Here is a 22,395-nt window from a genome sequence, read left to right as displayed (position 1 = left end):
GGATACATCACACCTGACACTGGCAGGGAGGGTGCAGGTGGTGAAAATGAATGTGGTGCCAAGGTTCCTGTTCGTTTTCCAGACCTTCCTGATCTTTCTCCCTCAGGCTTTCTTCTAGAAACTGGAGAGGGAAACAGTGATTTTGGATGGGGAAGGTGCCAAGACTAAAGATGAGGCGATGGTGGTGGTGGTGGGGGAGGGGGTCAAGATGGAGGAGGAGTCCTGTAGGGGATCCAGTCTGAGGGTTTTGGTGACAGCTCCACTGCCACTGGCTCCAGGGAAGTATACAGGGAATCGGGTGGCACAGTCGACGGTTGGGTGTGGAATCAGCTGTGGAGACACTTTAAGTTGGAGGGGATGTCGGTGTTGACACCACTGTGTGGAAACCACAGGTTTAAGCCAGGGGTGATGGATGGGATTATGGGAAGTGGAGGGAGGCGGGCCGGTGAGGGCGAGGGACTTGTACTTGGATGGGAACTTTGCAGGCCTGGATGAGTTGCGGCAGAGGTTTGAGTTGTGAGGGGGGTGAATTTCGATATATGCAGGCAAGGGACTTTGCACGAAAGGAGTGGCGGTCGTTTCCCATGTTGCCGGAGTACACTCTTTTGGAGCAACTGCTGCTCCCCGATGAGTTGGAAGGATTGGAGATATGGGTGGTTGGGGGAGCAGGGTGAGTGCAGGTGGCGAGGATCAAGAACAAAAGGGAGGAGGAGCTGGGGGGGCAATAAGCTGGGGGTTATGGTGCGAGGTGATGCATAGGGTGAATTCAACCTCTTCTTGCACGAGGATGAGCTTGATTCAGTTCAAAGTGATGTGCAGGGTACAGATGACCCGGGCGAAGATGAGTGGGTTCTTCTGAGGGATGGCTAATGAGTGCAAGATGTGTGGAAGAGGGCTGGCGAATCATGCTCTGGGGTTGTGGGAAGCTGGAGAGTTACTGGGAGGCGGTGTTTGGGACGTTATCTAAAATTGTTAGGGTAGAGGTCAGGTCAGACCCAATGGTGGCGACCTTTGGGGCATCAGAAGTGTCGGAGCTGATGGAGGGGAAGGGGGCCAATTTTGTGGCCTGCGCCTCTCTAATTGCCCGGCAAAGGATCTTGCTGTATTGGAGGTCGGATATGCTGCCGGGGGTGGCGGCCTGGCTGGGGGATTTGTACAACTTTCTCCGGTTGGAAAAGATTAAATTTGACTTGAGGGGGTCAGCGGAGAACTTTGAGACATGGTGGGGGTTGTTCATGAAATGAAAATGAAAATGAAAATCGCTTATTGTCACAAGTAAGCTTCAATGAAGTTACTGTGAAAAGCCCCTAGTCGCCACATTCCGGCGCCTGTTCGGGGAGGCTGGTACGGGAATCGAACCGTGCTGCTGGCCTGCCTTGGTCTGCTTTAAAAGCCAGCGATTTAGCCCAGTGTGCTAAACCATGACAATGTTTGGGGAACTGTTCCTCGTGTGGAGGGGGTAAAAGGGGAAAAATTGTACAGACTGTGGAGTGTGTTGTATATGTTATTTTTTTTACACGTTTGGAATAAAATATATTTTTTTTAAATAGGTCTTCAATTAGCTTAATAGGTCTGAATAAATTAAAAGTCAATGTTGCCTGGGGCCTGCAATCAATTTCAAGGGGATGCAACCCACCTCAGTCTCATTATTTCCTGCCCCTGCAGTCGGGTAACCCTGCTGCCACACTCCTCAACGTACCATCTCCAAGTAAGTGGGTCCAGGGAACTAGCACGCAAGTCAGGAGAATGAAAATCCATGCATGTTCACATTTGCCCCTACTCCCAGCAGAAATGCAAAATCCAGCCCATTATCTCTGCAAACATAGAATAATTTGGTACCAACTCGCAACTGATGTATTATTTGCTCCTTCAAGAAATTTCTTTACAACTTATTTCCACGCTTTCTTGTGCTGACAAGAGTTTTTTTAAATCACCATATACGTTGTGATGTAAATCAGGCACCCACCTTGGTTAATTTATGTCTAACTTTTTTGTCTTTCATTCCTAGACTTTCAACGAGCTGTTTAGCACTCACAATACTGAAGCAGACATTTTTGCTCTTGTATCTAAAGCTGAAGAATTTGAGCAGATCAAGGTAAAATGTCTTGAGATCTGAAGTAGCAGGTGCTTCACCATGAAGCATTTGTTCAAGCACTAAGTAGCTGGTGGAGGATGACTGAAATCAGCTGAAGCTGCTCTTTAGATGAATTGTAGGAAAATGCTTTGTGCTTCAACAGTTGTGTCATTGAGAGTGAAATAGTTAATGGAATGAGCGTTTATGAAGTTGGAACTAAAGATGTGCATATTTAAAACATTAATTCAATAATGAATGAAAAAGCGCCTGTTCATCATGGTCTTGAGTACACTAGGGAGCATTTTGGTATCAGACAAAAACAAGTGTTACAACAAACTCTGATTCATGTCATTGAACTCAATAATTGTGTACTTATCCATTATTTCACTATTAAACTTCCATGATCTGTTTTTTTGATTTATATTTAAAAAATATTTTTTGTGCTTTTCAAAATTAATGTTAACTCTGATAACAAAGGACTTTTTCATTTCTACTCCATCATCATAGAATCACAATACTACAGTGCAGAAGAGGCCTTTGGCCCATCGAGTCTGCACCGACGCATAAAAGGCCCTGACCTGCCCACCTAATCCCACTTGCCAGGACTTGGCCCATAGCCTTGAATGTTATGGCGTGTCAAGTATTCATCCAGGTACTTTTTAAAGGATGTGAGGCATCCCACCTCTACTACCCTCCCAGGCAGTGCGTTCCAGACCGTCACCACTCTCTGGGTAAAACAGATTTTCCTCAAATCCCCCTAAACCTCCCAACCCTCACTTTGAACTTGTGTTCCCTCCAAGCTGACCCTTTAACTAAGGGGAACAGCTGCTCCCTTTTCACCCTGTCCATGCCCCTCATAATCTTGTACACTTCAATCAGTTCACCCCTCAGTCTTCTCTGCTACAGAGAAAACACCCAAGCCTATACAACCTCTCTTGATAACTGAAATGTTCCATGCCAGGCCACATTCTGGTGAATCTTCTCTGCACCCCCTCCAGTGCAATCCCATCCTTCCTATGATGTGGCGACCAGAATTGCACACAGTACTCCAGCTGTGGCCTCACCAAAGTTCTGCACAGCTCCACCATGCCAACCTTGCTTTTGTAATCTATGCCCCGATTGATAAAAGCGAGTGTCCCTTATGCCTTTTTCACCATCCTATTAACCTATCCTTCTGCCTTCAGAGATCCATGGACAAACAGGCCAAGGTCCCTTTGTTATTCTGAACTTCCCAGTGTCAGACCTTTCATTGTAAACTTCCTTGTTATATTACTCCTTCCAAAGTGTATCACCTCACACTTTTCAGGGTTAAATGGGCCACTTATCCACCCATTTGACCATCCCATCTACAACTTCCTGTAACCCAAGACACACAACCTCATTGTTAACCACCTGGCCAATCTTTGTGTCATCCGCAAATTTACTGATCCTACCCCTCACATAGTCATCAATGCCATTTATATAAATAACAATCAATAGTGGTACCCCACTGGACCCTGTCTTCCATACATTAATGCAGCCGTCCCTCATAAAATCTATCTCCTACTGCTAAGCCAATTATGAATCCACCTCATCAAATCACCCTGTATCCCTTGTGCATTTGCCTTCTTAATAAGTCTTCCATCACAAAGGACTCTCTCAACGGGTACAATCAGGTGTGGGCAAGAAAATTCTTAACCCTGCCTTAAAAAAACACCATTCATTGCACCAGTCTTGATACTTGCATTTATTACCCCAGCCTTCTTTACAGCTTTGCCGAGGTAGAAAAGCAAGTTATCGGCAATTGATAAACAATTTGTGTGGCGGTATTTAATCCAGGCAACAAGTTGGCCAGAGAGCTGCAAAGAACTCTGCATCACCTCTTTTAAGGAGACTCACTGTAAGTAGCCATGGGAGAGCTACAGGCCCATCAGAAGCTGGCAGTTATCCATCGCTGGCTGAGCCAATGAGAGCAGTAGTCATTCCTGCAATGCACCAAGCAAGGCCCCAGGATCAGCGAGGCTCCCAGGCCACAGGTGCGCGAGGGCAGGGTTGGGGTCAGTGGAGGTGGACCAAAGGGAAAAGGGAAGGGAATGGGTTTTAGCAGGTCCACCCTATTCCAATGCTAGCTCCGTCAATTAGACACTTAACTGATAGTGAGGGAACGTCCTGGAGCCACAAGCAGACATGACAGGATTTGCTTTAGGGCCTTCAGCGTGGCGACTGCCTGTCTGCTGCTGATTGAATACCAGTTGCAGCGGGATGAGCTCTTAAGTGAGTTTGCACCGAGTGCTGAATTTGGGTGCATTTGAGTGCTATAGTGAGAGTTTGGTGACTGAGGGATATTAAGGGTTCATTTTTATCTAAAGTCTAGTCTTTCTTTTATTTAGTTAATTCACTTAAAATTTGCTGTTTGGTTTAGAAGAAGGTGAATTTTCAATCAGCTTTAAACAAAGGTTCTACTTGCAGCTACTTGCAGCTGGAGCTTGTTAATTAGTTAATTGAATTACGCCAGTTTTCAGAGGCTAGAGTCACAGTATACAGGTGAGCCAACTACAGTGCAGACTTTGTTTGCACTGAGTGCTGAATTTGAGTGCTATAGGGAGAGTTTGGTGACTGAGCGAGTGCTGAATTTGGGTGCATTGAGTGCTATAGTGAAAGTTTGGTGACTGAGGGAGTTAGGTGAGGAGGGAGCAAGGTGCTCCTTTCATTTTGTTTCCTCAAAGAGCGTGAAGGGAGCCGGGTATTTACAGAGAGTGCAGCTGACTGGGAGCAGAGTCGGAGGGCGGAGGTCCAGTTGGTCCACAGGGCAGCTACATTCTGTAAAGTAAGTGGGGATGGAGGCTAGGGCAGTTGCATACTCCTCCTGTAGGATGTGGGTGGTGAGGGATACCACCGGTGTCCCCGCTGACTACACCTGCGGGAAGTGCACCCAACTCCAGCTCCTCAGAGACCGTGTTAGGGAACTGGAGCGGGAGCTGGATGAACTTCAGATCATCCGGGAGGCAGAGGAGGTAATAGAGAAGAGTTACAGGGAGGTAGCCACACCCAAGGTACAGGACAAGAGTAGCTGGGTTACAGTCAGCGGAAGGAAAACAAACGGGCAGACAGTGCAGGGATCCCTCGTGGCCATTTCCCTTCAAAACTAGTATACCGTTTTGGATGCTGTTGGGGGGGTGACTTATCAGGGGAAGGCCCTAGTGGCCAGGTCTCTGGCACTGAGTCTGGCTCTGTGGCTCAGAAGGGAAGGGGGAGAATAGAAAAGCAATAGTGATAGAAGACTCAATGGTTAGGGGAATGGATAGGAGATTCTGTGGTCGCGATTGAAACTCCCGGAAGGGATGTTCCCTCCCATGTGCCAGAGCTAGGGATGTCTCGGATCGAATCTACGGGATTCTTAAGGGGGAGGGGGAGCAACCAGAAGTCGTGGTGCACATAGGCACCAACGACATAGCTAAGAAAAGGGATGAGGATCTAAAAAGTGATTTTAGGGAGTTAGGTTGGAAGCTAAAGAGCAGGACAAGCAGAGTAGTGATCTCAGGATTGCTACCGGTGCCACGTGCAAGTGAGGCAAGGAACAGAGAGCGAGTGCAGCTGAACACGTGGCTACAGGGCTGGTGCAGGACGGAAGGCTTCAGATATGTGGATCATTGGGATATCTTCTGGGGAAGGTGGGACCTGTATAAGAGGGATGGATTGCACCTGAACTGGAGCGGCAACAATATCCTGGGTGGGAGGTTTACTCAAGCTCCTCGGGAGGGTTTAAACTAGTTTGGCAGGGGGATGGGAACCAGAGCTATGGATCAGAGGATAGGGCAGCTGTTGAACAGGCAGAAATAGTACGCAGCAAGTCTGTGAGGAAGGATAGACAGTTGATAGGGCAAAGTTGCACTCCGTGGAATAGGTTAAAGGTGTCTGTTTCAATGCAAGGAGTGTCAGGAATAAGGGAGATGAACTTAGAGCATGGATCAGTACTTGGAACTACGATGTTGTGGCCATTACGGAGACATGGATTTCACAGGGGCAGGAATGGTTGTTAGATGTTCTGGGGTTCAGATGTTTCAGAAGAATAGGGAGGGAGGTAAAAGAGGAGGGGGAGTGCCACTGTTAATTAGGGAGTGCACCACAGCTTCAGAAAAGGAGGTAGTTGAAAAGGGTTTGTCTACTAAGTCAGTATGGGCGGAGGTCAGAAACAAGAACGGAGCAGTCACTTTATTGGGAGTTTTCTATAGACCCCCAATAGCAGCAGAGAGATAGAGGAACAGATTGGGCGGCAGATCTTGGAAAAGTGCATAAATAACCGAGTTGTTGGCATGGGTGACTTCAACTTCCCTAATATTGACTGGAACCTCCTTAGTGCAAATGGTTTGGATGGAGCAGATTTTGTCAGGTGTGTACAGGAAGGATTCCTAACTCAATATGTAGATAGGTCAACTCGGGGGAAGGCCATATTGGACTTGGTGCTCGGCAACGAACCAGGCCAGGTGTCAGATGTATCGGTGGGAAAGCATTTCGGTGACAGTGACCACAACTCCTTCACCTTTACCATAGTAATGGAGAGGGATCGGAACACACAGTATGGGAAGGTACTTAATTGGGGGAGGGGAAATTATACTGCTATTAGACAGGAACTGAGGAGCATAAAGTGGGAACAATTATTCTTGGGGAAATGCACAACTGTAATGTGGGGATTGTTTAAGGAGCACTTGCTGCGAGTGCTGAATAGTTTTGTCCCACTGGGAAGAGGAAAGAATGGTAAGGTGAAGGAGCCTTGGATGACAAGAGAAGTGGAGCTTCTCGTCAAGAGGAAGAAGGAAGCTTACGTAAGGTCGAGGAAGCAAGGATCTGACTCGGCTCCAGAGGGTTACAAGGTAGCCAGGAAGGAACTCAAAAATGGACTTAGGAGAGCTAGAAGGGAGAATGAAAGAGCCCTGGCGGGAAGGATTAGGGAAAACCCCAAGAAGTTCTACACTTATGTGAGAAATGAGAGGATGATCAGAGTGAGATTAGGGCCGATCAGGGATTGTGGAGGAAACTTGTGCCTAGAGTCTGAGGAGATGGGGGAGGCTCTAAATGAATACTTTGCTTCAGTATTCACTGGAGAGAGGGACCTTGTTGCCCATGAGAACAGTGTGAACCAGGTTAATAGACTCGAACAGGTTGATATTAAGAAGGAGAATGTGCTGGAAATGTTGAAAAGCATCAGGATAGATAAGTCCCCTGGGCCTGACGGTAATACCCAAGTTTACTATGGGAAGCGAGGGAGGAGATTGCTGCGCCTTTGGCGATGATCTTTGCGTTCTCACTCTCCACTGGAGTAGTACCGGATGTTTGGAGGGAGGCGAATGTTCCCCTGTTCAAGAAAGGGTATAGGGAAATCTCTGGGAATTACAGACCCATCAGACTTACGTGTGGTGAGCAAAATATTGGAAAGGATTCTGAGAGATAGGATATATGATTATTTAGAAAAACATAGTTTGATTAAAGATAGTCAGCATGGCTTTGTGAGGGGCAGGTCATGCCTCACAAGCCTCATTGAAGTCTTTGAGGATGTGACGAGACACATTGATGAAGGTCAGGCTGTGGATGTGGTGTATATGGATTTCAGTAAGGCATTTGATAAGGTTCTCCATGGTAGGCTCATTCAGAAAGTTAGGAGGCATGGACTACAGGGAAATTTGGCTGTCTGGATACAGAATTGGATGGCCGAAAGAAGTGGTAGTGGATGGAAAGTATTCCGCCTGGAGGTCGGTGACCAGTGGTGTCCCTCAAGGATCTGTTCTGGGACCTCTGCTCTTTGTGGTTTTTATAAATGACTTGGATGAGGAAGTGGAAAGATGGGTTGATAAGTTTGCCGATGACACGCATGTTGGGGGAGTTGTAGATAGTGTTGAGGGTTGTTGCAGGTTACAGCAGGACATTGACAGGATGCAGAGCTGGGCTGAGAAGTGGCAGATGGAGTTCAACCTTGATAAATGTGAAGTGATTCATTTTGGAAGGTTGAATTTAAATGCTGAATACAGGGTTAAAGGCAGGATTCTTGGAAGTGTGAAGGAACAGAGGGATCTTGGGGCCCATGTACATAGATCCCTCAAAGTTGCCACCCAGGTTGATAAGGTTGTTAAGAAAGCGTATGGTGTGTTGGCTTTCATTAACAGGAGGATTAAGTTTAAGAGCCACGAGGTTTTGCTGCAGCTTTATAAAACTCTAGTTATACCACACTTGGAATATTATGTCCAATTTTGGTCGCCTCATTAGAGGAAGGATGTGGATGCTTTGGAGAGGGTATGGAGGAGATTTACCAGGATGCTGCCTGGACTGGAGGGCATGTCTTATGAAGAAAGGTTGAGGGAGCTAGGGCTTGTCTCACTGGAGCGAAGAACGCAGAGAGGTGACTTGATAGAGGTGTACAAGGTGATGAGAGGCATGGATAGAGTGGATAGCCAGAGACTTTTCCCCAGGGTGGAAATGGCTGTAACGAGGGGAAATAATTTGAAGGTGATTGGAGGAAGGTATAGGGGCGATGTCAGAGGTAGGTTCTTTACACAGAGAGTGGCGGGTGTGTGGAATGCACTGCCAGCAGAGGTGGTGGAGTCAGAGTAATTCCGGACATTTAAGCGACTCTTAGCCAGGCACATGGACGGCAGTAAATCTAAGGGGTGTAGGTTAGGTTGTTAGGTTGATCTTAGATTAGGATAATGGTCGGCACAACATCCTGGGCTGAAGGGCCTGTACTGTGCTGTACTGTTGTATGTTCTGTGTTAAGTGCACATCAATTGCCCACATGCCTTCCCACCAAGGACTGAATCAGAGAATGGACTGAAGCAGAGAAATAGTGTGAAGGCTTTCAAGTCCCCAGCCAGCACCCTGACGCCTAATTGAATGCCCACACACCTCCAAACATGCTTCGGAAAAAGGCATTAAGTTCCACCCTGTGTGTTTAGTGGCAATCAGGAATTAGGTCAGTAGTGCCCAGATTCATTAATTGTAGAATCACAATTAATAGTAGAGGGGAGTCATTTGGTTTAATTTTCTGGACAATGTTTTAGCTCCATCTCAACTAATTTTTGTTGAATTCTTCCAACTTCACAGCTGCTCCACATACAACATTGAGCAACTCTAATGCTTCGAGAATTTTCTAATGTTTGCAAATATTACAATGGTTCCCAGTCAGTCAGAATGTAACGTCTATTGTAATTAGTTTATAACAGTATTGAATTGTCAGCTGATTCCTATAGGATTAGTTAACACAATAAAAATTTCAATGTGGATGCATGATTTGCATGATAGTCATCTTTTTAATAGAAACCAAAGCAGCATCCTAATATGATAGCATGGCCTTGATCTTTCGAGCAGCATCCGTGGTCATCGGATTGCTGTGGCGTTCATAAATTTCCCTAACTCAATGCTGCTGCGCATATCTACTGGTTGCTTCTGAGCCCTGTTTTCGCAGAAATGTACAGCGTTCCTTGGGGAACTCCAGGCTAAATTGCCCCATAAATTGCAGGCTAGTTTATGGGGATCAGGCAGGGTAGATGGGGAGTCGTTCTGGGTAGAGTGCTCTTTCGGAGGGTCGGTGCAGACTCGATGAGCCAAATGGCCTCTTCCTGCACAGTAGGGATTGTATGATTCTATGATCAGAGTCGATTTTCTTGGCACTAGCTGCCATTTGGTAAGTTTAAATGTCCAGTTTGAATGTCATTAAATGGATGAGTGAGGTGAATAAGTGGATAGAGAGTGTGAGTTGGATATTGGTAAGTGAATGAAGTCGGTAAGTGGGTCAGGTGGGTGAGCGGTGAGGTGTGTAAGCGGATGGGTGAGGTGTGTAACTGGAAACATGGGTGGGGCTAGGTGGGTGACATGGGTGAAATGGAGGAATGAACTTTGACACATTACACTTGGTTCTCAACTCCAGATCATATATGTAAATTGTAGACCCAACACTGATCCCTGAGGCACACCACTAGCCACTGATCACCAACCAGAAAAACACCCATTTATCCCCACTCTTCACTTTCTGTCAGTTAAATAATCCTCTACCCAAGGGTAACGTGGCAAGGTGGATTAAAATTTAGTGACAGGAGATTGGTAGAGGGATTGAGTTTAGGAGCCATGAGGTCATGTTGCAGCTGTACAACACTCTGGTGCGGCCGCATTCGGAGTATTGCGTGCAATTCTGGTCGCCGCATTATAGGAAGGATGTGGAAGCATTGGAAAGGGTGCAGAGGAGATTTACCAGAATGTTGCCTGGTATGGAGGGAAGATCTTATGAGGAAAGGCTGAGGGACTTGAGGCTGTTTTCGTTAGAGAGAAGAAGGTTAAGAGGTGACTTAATTGAGGCATACAAGATGATCAGAGGATTGGATAGGGTGGACAGTGAGAGCCTTTTTCCTCGGATGGTGATGTCTAGCACGAGGGGACATACCTTTAAATTGAGGGGAGATAGATATAAGACAGATGTCAGAGGTAGGTTCTTTACTCAGAGAGTAGTAAGGGCGTGGAATGCCCTGCCTGCAACAGTAGTGGACTCGCCAACACTAAGGACATTCAAATGGTCATTGGATAGACATATGGACAATAAGGGAATAGTGTAGATGGGCTTTCGAGTGGTTTCACAGGTCGGTGCAACATCGAGGGCCGAAGGGCATGTACTGCTCTGTAATGTTCTATGTTCTAGAGGGTGGTGGTGGAAGGCTGGTAGTGTGACTGGAGGCTGGTGTCCAGTGGCATACCAGTGGGATCAGCGCTGCATCCCTGATTGTTTGTGATATATTTTTATAAGCAAAATGGGAGAAAATGTCAGGGGGGGTAGAGGAGAAAATATCCGGGGGGGGAAGGAGATATAGAAGAAAATGTGGGGGGGTAAGGAGAAAATGAGGGGGGGATATAGGAGCAAATGTGGGGGGGTGAATATGGGAGAAAATGTGGGGAGGGGATATAGGAGACAATGTGGGGGGGATATAGGAGCAAATGTGGGGGGATATGGGAGAAATGTGGGGGGAGGGATATAGGAGAAAATGTGGGGGGGAATGATAAGTTGACACGAACACTGGATGGCTGGTTTACAGTGCAGAATAATGTTTTGGTTACAGGAGAATAAATATGGATTGTCAGATAGACAGATAAGATGCAGATGGAATTTAACCCTGAAAAGTGTGAGGTGATGCACTTTGAAAAGAGTAGCATGACGAGGAAGTACTCAATTAATGGCTAGACACTAGGAAGCTCAGGGGGATCAAGGACTGGTCACCCCAGCAATGGTAGCTAGGATCTTGGGCTGCTTGTCATAGAATCATAGAATTTACAGTGCAGAAGGAGACCATTTGGCCCATTGAGTCTGCAGCGGCCTTTGGAAAGAGAACCATACATTAGCCCACACCTCCACCCTGTCCCCGTAACCCAGTAACCCCACTTAACCTTTTTGTTTTTTGGACACTAAGGGCAATTTCAAATGGTCAATCCTCCTAATCTGCACACCTTTGGACTGTGGGAGGAAACCCGAGCACCCGGAGGAAACCCACAGAGACACGGGGAGAACGTGCAGAATCCGCACAGACAGTGACCCAAGCAGGAATCGAACTTGGGACCCTGGTGCTGTGAAGCAACAGTGCTAACCACTGTGCTGCCCACTGATCCCTGAAGGTGATAAGACAGGTTAATCGGGTAGTTAAGAAGGCATATGGGACACTTGCCTTTATCAGTCATGACATAGATTTTTAGAGCAGGGAGGTTATGTTGGAGCTGCACGGAACTTTGTTTAGTCCACTGCTAGAATATGTGTTTAGTTCTGGTCACCGCACTGTAGAAAGGATGTGATTGTACTTGAGAAGGTGCAGAGGAGATTCATCAGGATGCTGCCTGGGATGGGGCAATTTAGTCATGAAGAGAGGCTGGAGAAGCTCATGTGTTTTCGTTGGAGCAGAGAAGACTGAGCGGGGACTTGATTGAGGTGCATAAGATTATGAGGAACATGGACAGGATGGATGGAAAGCAATTCCCCTTAGTTGAAGGGTCAATAACAAGGGGGCATAATGTTAAGGTGAAAGGCAGGAGGTTTCAAGGGTATTTGAGGAAAACCTTTTTCACCCAGAGGGTGGTGGGAATCTGGAATGCGCTTCCTGGGAAGATAGTTGAAGTAGGAAACCTCACAATCTTGAAAGTTTGCTTGGATGAGCACTGGAAATGTCATAACATTCAAGGCTATGGGCTAAGTGCAGGGAAGTGGGATTAGTATAGATTAGAGTAGACTTTTTTGTCGGTGCAGGCTTAATGGGCTGAAGGGCCTCTTCTGTACTCTATAATTCTATGAAGAACTTAAAGAGCGGCATGCAGCAGACTGCAGCACTAGATCTTTGATCAGCATACCTTCTAATGGTCTTTTCACCCCACATTACAAATTTATACTTGTTCTAGTCAAATAATAACTGCCAAACATTGGTCTAATTATCTTAAATATTGGTAATATATTATTTGCTGTGTCTCCTATTTTGATTGTAAATATGAATTTTATGGTTTAAAGAACAAAGAAAAGTGCAGCCCTTCAGCCCTCCAAGTGGAGAATTCAAAAGATTAGCAAGCCTCTGGGGTTATTTAATGGAGGCAACAGGGGTCTTGCCCACCGACTGGAGAGCCTGCAAAAGCACCATGTTGCCTTGCCACATTTGGACACTTAAGTGGAAAGCACGGGCCTTCCGTGGGATTAAAGAACTCGAGGATGGAAATCCCACCGCTGAGATCTACAGGCCAATCAGAAGCTGGAGGCTTCTGGCGGTACAACACCAACCCAAGGCCTAGATCCCAATTGGCAGGTGGGAGTTGGGAGGAGGAGATCACAGGAGAGGAGTTCAGCAGCAAGAGTAGGGAGTATACATAAAAACATACATAGAAAATAGAAGCAGGAGGAGGCCATTCGATCCTTCGAGCCTGCTCCGCCATTCATTATGATCATGGCTGATCATCAAGTTCATAACCTGATCCCGCCTTCTCCCCCCATAGCCCTTGATTCCTTTAGTCCCAAGAGCAATATCTAATTCCTTGACATTACACAATTTTGGCCTCTGTGGTGTCATGTAAGAGTACCTTTAAGAAATGGGTGATTATAAATGGGTGTGTATATAAATATCTAGTGAGAGTACTTTAAGAAATGGGTGTTTTTAACTGCAGTGATGTCAGAGAGTGGGTGGAGCTGGGCTGTCTGTCAGCTTTTTACTTTCGCTTTAGGATTTTTGCTGCAGGGTGGGTTTGGATTCATTTTAGTTTTGGAGAAGCTGCAATCACAGCAGGATGTGTGTGAACCTCTGCAAGCTTATGAATGTCCATTTGCTGATTTCAACGTTGTAACTGTTCTCAGTAGTGCTCTGTAAAAAGGTGTTTTTAAGCCTTATGGATCTGAAAAGGAAAGCTTGAAGGATTACTTCGTGTTGTAGTCTTTGGGGGTTGTATTTGAATTAATGGTTGGTAAGATATTCACTGTATGTTTTAAAAACGTTAACTTGAGTTCATAGAATAAACATTGTTTTGCTTTGAAAAATACTTTTCCATTTTTTCTGTACCACGCCTGTAGAGTGGGCCGTGTGCTCCCCATACCACAATCTTTTAAAAGTTGTGGGTCAGGTGAACATCATGATACACTTTGGGGTTCTCTAAACCCTGGCCCATAACAGTGGTAGTGAATTCCACAATTTTGGCTTCGAGATAGTGAATTCCACAGATTCACCACTCTCTGGGTGAAGAAATTTCTCCTCCCCATAGTCCTAAAAGGTTTACCCCATATCCTCAAACTATGACACTTAGTTCTGGACTCCCCCACCATTGGGAGCATTCTTTCTAAATCTACGCTGTCTAATCCAGTTAGAATTTTATAAATTTCTGTGAGATCCTCTCTCACTCTTCTCAACTCCAATGAATATAATCCTAACCGTTTTAGTCATTCCTCATATGACAGTCACACCATCCCAGGAATCAGCCTGGTAAACCGTCCCTGCGCTGCTTCCATAGCAAGAACATCCTTCCTCAGATAAGGGCACCAAAACTGCACTCAATACTCCAGGTGTGGTCTCACCAATTGCAGCAAAATATCCTAATTCCTATACTTAAATCCTCTCTACGCAGACCAATATACCATTTGCCTTCTTTACTGTCTGCTGTACCTGCATGCTTATTTTCAGAGATTGATGCACGTGGATACCAAGGTCTCACTGAGTATCCACCTCTCTCAGTTTACACCCATTTAAAAAATAATCTGCCTTCCTATTTTTGTAACTGAGGCAGATAACGTCACATTTATCCACATTATACTGCATTTGCCATGCATATGGCCACATATTCAGCCTGTCCAAATCCTACTGAAGCATCTCTGTATCCTCCTCACAGCTGACTCTCCCACCCAACTTTGTATCATCTGCAAATTTGGAGATAATGCATTTTGTTCCCTCATCTAACTGCTTTTACCTTCCCTTTGCCAGGTCCCTGAATCAGGTACTGAGTACCTTGGAATGAAAGAGCATTTTTCTACCTTTCTGTGTGGGTTTCCTCTGGGTGCTCCGGTTTCCTCCCGCAGACCAAAGATGTGCAGAATAGGTGGATTGACCATGCTAAATTGCCCCTTAGTGTCCAAGGATGTGTAGGTTAGGTGGGGTTGCGGGTATGGGGGCGAGGTAGTGGGTCTAGGTAGGGTGCTCTTTCAGAGGGTCGGTGCAGACTCGATAGGCCAAATGGCCTCCTTCTGCACTGTAGGAATTCTATGGGTTCTAATGTGTCCTTTTTGTTTTGAATGGTGAGGTCTGACTGTTGTAAAGGATGCTTTGCATAAATCATTTGGTGTTAAATGTAGTTTGTTTCTTTGTTTTGTCACAGATAAGAGAGGAAGAAATGGAGGAGCTTGATCAGCTGCTATGCAATTACTGTGAGCTGCCTGTCGCAGGTGGAGTAGAGAACACCTATGGGAAAGTGAACATTCTTCTTCAAACCTATATTGGTCATGGAGAGTTGGATAGCTTCTCGCTCATTTCTGACACTGCATATGTTGCACAGGTAAGATTGTCTCATTAATTTACTAGATGTAATCTGATTTTAAGATATTGCATGATCATCTCATTTAGAAGAATTGAGACCTCTGCCTTATTTCGAATTCTGACGCATCGCAGAACTCAGTAAAAAAGGAAGACATTTGGATTTCCCACATAGAATTTGCCAACTTGTTGGAAAGTGGTAGGATTAGATGTCTTAAAACACACCTGATGCAAGAAACAATCTTTGTGGAGATCATAACAACCCATGTTACTCCACCCTGCTCCAATTTATGTGGAGAGAAGATATAACAATAATACATTAAAATTCTCAATCTTATTTTAGAGCACCAAGGAATGTGAGGGAAATGTGCATTGTGTAACTTTAATATTTCACATTTCCCTATATAAATGTTCAGCTTCCTATTAGTGGCACTTTTCAATGCAATTTATTTAGCCAGACAGTTGATTCAAACTATCAGATTAACAGCTGTGCATGCCCAGGAACAGAAATACGGGGCGGAATTTTCCTACAAAATGGCAAATGGTCAGATTCTAACTGAAAACCGTTGTTTCCTTTTCTCTCCAGATCTTCTGATACTTTGGCAAGAAAAAGCAGGGGGCCATGTTTTGCAATGTCACTGGTGGGGGAGGCATATGACGACTCCGAAAGATACCGTATTAGGCATATTTCAATGCATTTGAATTGAAGGTTATCACTAGGCATGAACCTGATTATGTTACCGGCCAAAGGTGTGGAAGTTCTCATTCTGAGATCTCCCCAGCGCAAATCCCATTATGGCCCTCTCATAATGGTTAGTGCCAGAAGAGGATTTGCACCCATGGCGAACGGGCCTGGAAAATCCCCCTTATTGTGACAGTAATAATAATAATCGCTTATTGTCACAAGTAGGCTTCAATTAAGTTACTGTGAAAAGCCCCTAGTTGCCACATTCCGCCTGTTCGAGGAGGCAGGTACGGGAATTAAACCCGCGCTGCTGGCAGTGTTCTGCATTACAAGCCAAGTGTTCAGCCCATTAAACCATCTAAACCAGACCCTAATACATGCATTCGTGCATCTCCAGAAAGGTGATCAAATCATCAGGTGAAGAGCAAGTATCTGGTGAATGTGCTTTGTGTTGACCTGATCAGCCCATGTCATCGTTAACTACAAACATAGATTTTGGCAACCCGGGAGCTCATGCAGATGGACAAGCATGAAGGAAGTAATGTTGGTCAGCAGTTATATGTATTGAGATTTCAGACATTGTCTTGGGGCAGGATTTTCAAAGGAGGTACCACCCCCTTGCCCAGCACCAGACCAACAATTGTGGCACGGTTGGATGAGGCACTTAAATGGCCATTAATTAACCACTTAAGGGCCTCAATAGGCCCAAAGGTGGGGAGGCAACCTGCTGCCTTTGTTGTACCCCATAAAGTGGGAAACAAGTTTAGGGAGGGGGGAACGAGGGGGGCTGGCAGCTAGGTGGCAGGCAAGCCAACTACATTTTACTCATTCCCTAACCCATGAATAGGGGTGGCAGGAAAACCAACTGATGTTATTGCAAAGTACTTTGGGTTAATGGCTGATATTAATTCACCTGACACATTGGATTTAATAATTTGTTTGTGCCCCCACTTCCCTCCATCAACATATCCTGTTTAAAATGAGAAAAGATCGATCAAACTGAAATGCTGTTGAAAATAACCTGTAGTCGTAACTGTAAAGGGTTAACATCAGAAGCATTCATGGTGCTGATGTAATAATGCCGTCAGATCACATAATTGAGAAGAGAGATCTGGAAGGAGAAGAAGCTCCAACCTCATGTCGAGGTCCAAATCTGCAACTACTTGCAGTAAATAAAGAATGCACATTTTTGAGAATACAGTCTAAAGCAGCATACCTTGAGAGAACAGGCAATCCTCAAAACCTCCACCTAGAACCCATCCACACAATGAAACATGGTGGCAACAAATACAAGACCCAGCAGAGCTGAAAACTAAGACACAGTCAAAGGAGCCTTGAAAAGCTGCTGCCATCAGACATGTATTATCAGATCTCTTATAGACTAGTGCAGATCACGAGACAAAAGGAACTGGGAAAACAGAATCAGACATTTGTTCACAGGGAAGGAGATGTCCCATGGAAATGATTGAGTGAAACCATTCAGCTTGTAGGCCATAGGTGCCAAAACCCACCTAAATGGGGAAGAACATGCCATCCACCATTTGAAATGTTTTCAATGTGTTGGGAACAAAATCAGACAAGCAAAAAGAATGTCCAATAGAGGGGGGGTGGAGGGATATATAGTCCTGTGGGTGGGTTATTCAGGGAGTGGGAAAAGACCCTTAGGCGATTAGGGGTTGGGAGGAGTTCACTGGAAGTTTAGGAGTTTAGGGGATGTCCCATCGAGAGTCAATCTCTGTCTGCACATTAGTTACCCAGAAGTGGTTTTAATTCTGCTCACTTTTCCTGTGTAACTGTTGGCTATTACCCAGTCGGAACCATCGAAAGTTTGCAATTTGAGTCGCATTTCTAGATGGTTCCCAATGCAGGGTAATTGCCCATGGGACATTCGCACTTCTGGTTAATTACTGTGCCAACCTTACCTGTGAACGTCGAAGTACATCTTTTAGAGTATCCCTTAATCTGACGCTGGAGAGCTCAGAAGTTAAGGCCCTCTTCATTTCAATAAATATATTCACAATCCATAGAAAGCAACTTTAAATTTAGCTATTCTGTCAAGGAAACGGGCAACATGTAAATGATTGATTTGGCCAAATTTAGAGCACTGTTCAATTTTGTGTGTCTTACTTTGAAAAGGATGCGAGAGCCAATAGGTTGATGCAAGTGTGACTCATTAATGATACTCGGAGTGAGGGCAGCCCAGAAAAACTAGGGCTCTTTTCATTTTGGAAATTTGGAAAAATTATTCCATTATGAACTGAAGGGCATAAAATTGGTAAACGTTCCAAAGAACAAATCGAACAGCTGGAAGATATTTCTGATGTTAAACAAGTAATGTCATACGAGAAATAGAATCTGAAGTAGTTTTAACAGAAAAATGGGTAAGTACGGGAAAAGAGCAAGGGAATGGGACTAAACGGATAATACCTCTACCAGAGATGTAACATAGATGCAATGGACCATTACAGTCATCTTCTGTGCTGTACATTTTTGGGAACTATGTAACTGGTTTATGAGAAAGTACTTTGAACAAGGTTTTTACAATGTAAGTTAGAGGCATTTAATTAAGGTGAAATAAATGTGAAATTGTAGAGGTGATTTTCTTTTTCACAGGATAGCATATCAAACGTAGCTGAAATTTCAAGAAAAGATTGGAAACTTATTAGAAGCTATAAAAGTAAGAAGTAATTGAACCCAACCCTGAACATCTGGATAGCTACCTAGTAACGAATAAATTTTGTATGGTCCATGTGGACCATGTACACCAATATATCAAATTCAGATCTACAAATTTAGTATGCCTGTGTTCTGAGCAAATTGCTTCTATGGTAATTAGTGGAGTCCACACACTGACAATTGGCACATTCTGCCTGCATTGGATACCTTCAAACAACTCAAACATTGGCTATTTTTTAATATTATTCTTACTTTTATTAAGCATAGTATAACTCTGTTTTCTTTTCACTGTGGGAATCTCGTCAAACCATGACTACTTTATTACTTCGTCAGTTTTATACTGTTGTTTAGTTTCTTCCTAGTGAATACTGCACTTTATTCACGTGCAGGAAGGAAGTTGGGCTCTTCTAGATTATCTTTCTAGTCTTAACGGAGCCAGCAATGCAAGTACAACATGGTGCACACAGTGCAAGATCACCATCTCATATATCTAGAGAAGGTTAAGTGTATCCAACTTTCTGGGTGGCAGACTAGATTGTATTTCTTTATATCATTTTGAGAGTTAGTTTGACTAATACCAGTGGTAATGAAACAGAAGTGGTGCATTGTAAGGTGATTTTTTTCAGAACTGTGATTGCAGGCTTTATGCTGAGTCTTCAGGTTGGAGGCCAACAGACCATAATGCAAGCATTTAAGCTGCAATTTTGGCACTCGTTTCTCAGCTGGTTGCTACATCAGTGTTCCTGAGTTTTAGAGCAATGCCAATTTAAGATGAGCACTTTCCCCCAAAACAAATTATTCCACCTAGCAAAACATATAAAATAAAAGCAGGAGGAGGCCATTCGGCCCTTAAAACCTGCTCAGCCATTCATTTTGATCATGGCTGTTCATCAAGTTCAGTACTCTGATCCCGCCTTCCCCCATATCCCTTGAGCCCCATTTGTACAAGACTGCACAATCGGTATGTAGTGAGTTAGTTGTTTTCTCCACTTTAAAGCTACATTAAGCTAAGCTAAGTGATCTCGATTTTTTTTTTTTTAAGTTAAATTTATGACCCATAGAAATGTATTTAAGGTAATCTTTAAACTAAAGTTATGGCAGCGGAGCTCAGGCCTGTGTGTTGCACCACCTGCAGCGTGTAGGAACTCGTAGACACTCCTGGCAGTCTGGATGACCACATATGTGGGAAGTGCCACCAGTTTGACCAACTTGAGCATCATCTGGAGGCACTGAGAATCAGCCGCAAAGTGGATAGTGTGCTTTTAGACATGGTCACCGCGCAGCTCAAGTGCAATCAGAGAGGGAATGGGTGACCAGTCAAAAGAATCATAGAATCCCTACAGTGCAGAAGGAGGCCATTTGGCCCATCGAGTCTGCATCGACCCTCCGAAAGACCTGGAGGAATCCCTCGCAAACGGGAAGAATGTGCAAACTCCGCACAGTCACCCGAGGTTGGAATCAGAAGTGTGCATTTCCAGAGATCCCTGAAGACATAAGGACAGGTAGATAAGCTGGTTAAGAAGGCATATGGGATGTTTGTCTTTATTAATCGAGGCATAGAATATAAGAGCAGAGAGGTTATGATGAAGCTGCATAAAACGCTGGTTAGGCCACAGTTCCAGTACTGTGTGCAGTCACTGAATGTGATTACACTAGAGAGGGTGCAGAGGAGATTCATCAGGATATTGCTGGGGCTGAATCATTTCATCAAGAGAGACTGGATAGGCTGGGGGGTGGGGGGGGGGGGGGGGAGAACCTGATTGAGGAGCATAAGATTGAGAGGCATGGACAGGCTGGATAGAAAGCAGTTGTTCCCCTGTGTTGAAGGGTTAATTATGAGGGGCAGAGATATCGTGATATCATGGTTATGTTGTAATTCCCCAACTGACCACTAAGAGTCTCATTAGTATATAAGTGAATGTTAGAGTCAGGTGACCTCAGACTGACTAGAGAGCTGGGAGAGAGGTTGCTTGTGCATGTTCATACCTTTATTCATCTGTTGTTTTGTATATATTTGACCCACAGTTAATGTTAGTAAATCGTTTATAGCTTCAGCTGCAAGCCATCTGACAAGAAAAATTACAATAGATAGGGTGGATAGGAAAGAACTCTTTCCCCCCCCCCCCTTTAGCGAAGGGGTCAATAACCAGGAGACACAGATTTAAGGTAAGGGCAGGAAATGTGAGAAAAAGCGTATTCACCCATAGGGTGGTCGGAAAAATCTGGATCTGACTGCCTGAAAGGGTGATAGAGGCGGGCACCCTTAGAAAATGTAGGAAGTATTTAGTTGAGCACCTAAAATGCCATTCAAACAAGGCTACGGGCCAAGTGGTGGAAACTATACCCAAGTATATAGGTGCTTGATGGCTGGAGCGTACATGATGGGCCGAAGGGCCTCTTTCCATGCTGCAAAAAAGCACTATGGGTGTGATCTACCAGCCCAACGCGCCGGGTACAAATCCTCAAGAGCCGGTTAGATCACGGGAGAGGCCGAAATCGGGAACCGCCGCGGGCATCGATAAGTATCTGATCTAACTGGCCTGCTCCCATTGGTGAGATCCGGATCCCACCGTGGCATGGTGAGAAACCAATAATCACCAATTAAGGCCAGTGTCCATACAATTAACGGGAAGGGCCTTCGTGATCTTACCGGCTTGCCAGCGAGGAGTCATGTGGGCGCCGTTTAGCACTTCTATTTAAAAACATGAAACTAGTGCTGTGGGGATCGGAGGATGTGATTAGCCTTCTTCAATTGAGCCAAACACTCCGGGGGCACTGGGGCTGCTGTCCTGGTGCTTGGGGGGGTTGGTGGAGGAGCCCCTTGGCTGGGAGGCAAGTGGACTAGCACCAATGCGTCATGTATACCCATAATGGGGCCAGCTCCGGCTACTGCCTGTCCAGCCCATCGAACACCCCAGGACAGAACCCCCCCCGTCTGTGGTAATATGGTGATGGTCACTTTAACCCCACTTACTGTGGCGGCCCCTGGCTGCCCAACTGAAGGTTATTGCTAATAGGGAATTGGCAAATCTAGTAATGTGAGCATTTCACAGTTCCTAAGTGGATTTTCGTGGGTAGTAGTGCCATGTTGCAGGCGAGCAACATTGACCTGGACCATGCCCATCCAGTTGCCCAGGCAGCAAGATTCTCCGCCATCACCAGGATACCCCAGGTCCTGAAGTAATAGATGGCACACATGCCACCTTGGGCGGTCCGGGAGCACCCTTCATTAACATGAAAGGGTTCCACTCCCTAAATGTCCAACTTGTGTGTGACCACCACCTGAAGATCATGCACATGTCTGCATGCTTCCCAGGGGTGTGCACGACAACTGCACCCTTGGGCAGTTGGAGATCCCTGGCATCTTCGAGGGACAGTCCAGGAAGAGGGATAAGGGGGCTTATGATCCTGGCTAATGTCTCCAGTACAGAGACAGAATCAGAGACCTGATCTAACGAGGCCAATGTGACACCTGGGCTGTCATTGAGCCACTTCTCAACATGAGGTGCACTGAAGTACACCCCCCCGGTGGGTCACCCGTTTTGAGGTGGCTGATGTGAGCTCCACAACCTGGCACGGCCATGGAGCAACATGCTGGAGGTGGAGGAGAAGTAATATACGGCCACTTCAGAGGAGGATGATGAAGAGGAGCAAGACCAGGAGGGGCTTCGGTTCGAGTCCATGGAGGACGCATGGGACCAGCTGGAAGATAGAGGTCAGGCGGCGGCGAGGGTCCCGCATGCCCAGATGACAAGGGAGGCCCTCATCCTCGCCTGCCTCTCATAGGATGTGGTCTCGTCCATCATCTCTCCCCCTCCCCCACCCTGTCAGCCTCACAGTTCTCCATCCCACACATTGGACTATTCCCCCACACAACTATTACTTACCCCCACGCCCGCGCAATCACACAGTTACACCCTCTGTACAACATCACTCCAAGATGATGGTCCTGTATCAGCACTGTCAGCCGG

The 22,395-nt window shown here is 45.6% G+C and overlaps 1 protein-coding gene across 4 annotated transcripts in view; it reads left to right on the top strand.

The window, feature by feature from the left end:
* ascc3 (activating signal cointegrator 1 complex subunit 3) overlaps positions 1-22,395 on the top strand; it is an 813,859-nt gene that overhangs the window by 511,530 nt on the left and 279,934 nt on the right. For 3 of the 4 annotated variants that reach the window (XM_072499840.1, XM_072499842.1, XM_072499841.1), the window contains exons 19-20: positions 2,009-2,095; positions 14,909-15,085. In XM_072499840.1, coding sequence (XP_072355941.1) covers positions 2,009-2,095; positions 14,909-15,085 — 264 coding nt within the window. The remainder of the gene's footprint in view (positions 1-2,008; positions 2,096-14,908; positions 15,086-22,395) is intronic. The other variant, XM_072499844.1, reaches the window with a different exon arrangement.

This window comes from Scyliorhinus torazame, chromosome 4 (assembly GCF_047496885.1).
Source record: "Scyliorhinus torazame isolate Kashiwa2021f chromosome 4, sScyTor2.1, whole genome shotgun sequence".
Taxonomy (NCBI): Eukaryota; Metazoa; Chordata; class Chondrichthyes; order Carcharhiniformes; family Scyliorhinidae; genus Scyliorhinus; species Scyliorhinus torazame.
The sequence above is the reverse complement of the archived record's forward strand: the minus strand, read 5'-3'. Positions and strand labels throughout refer to the sequence as shown.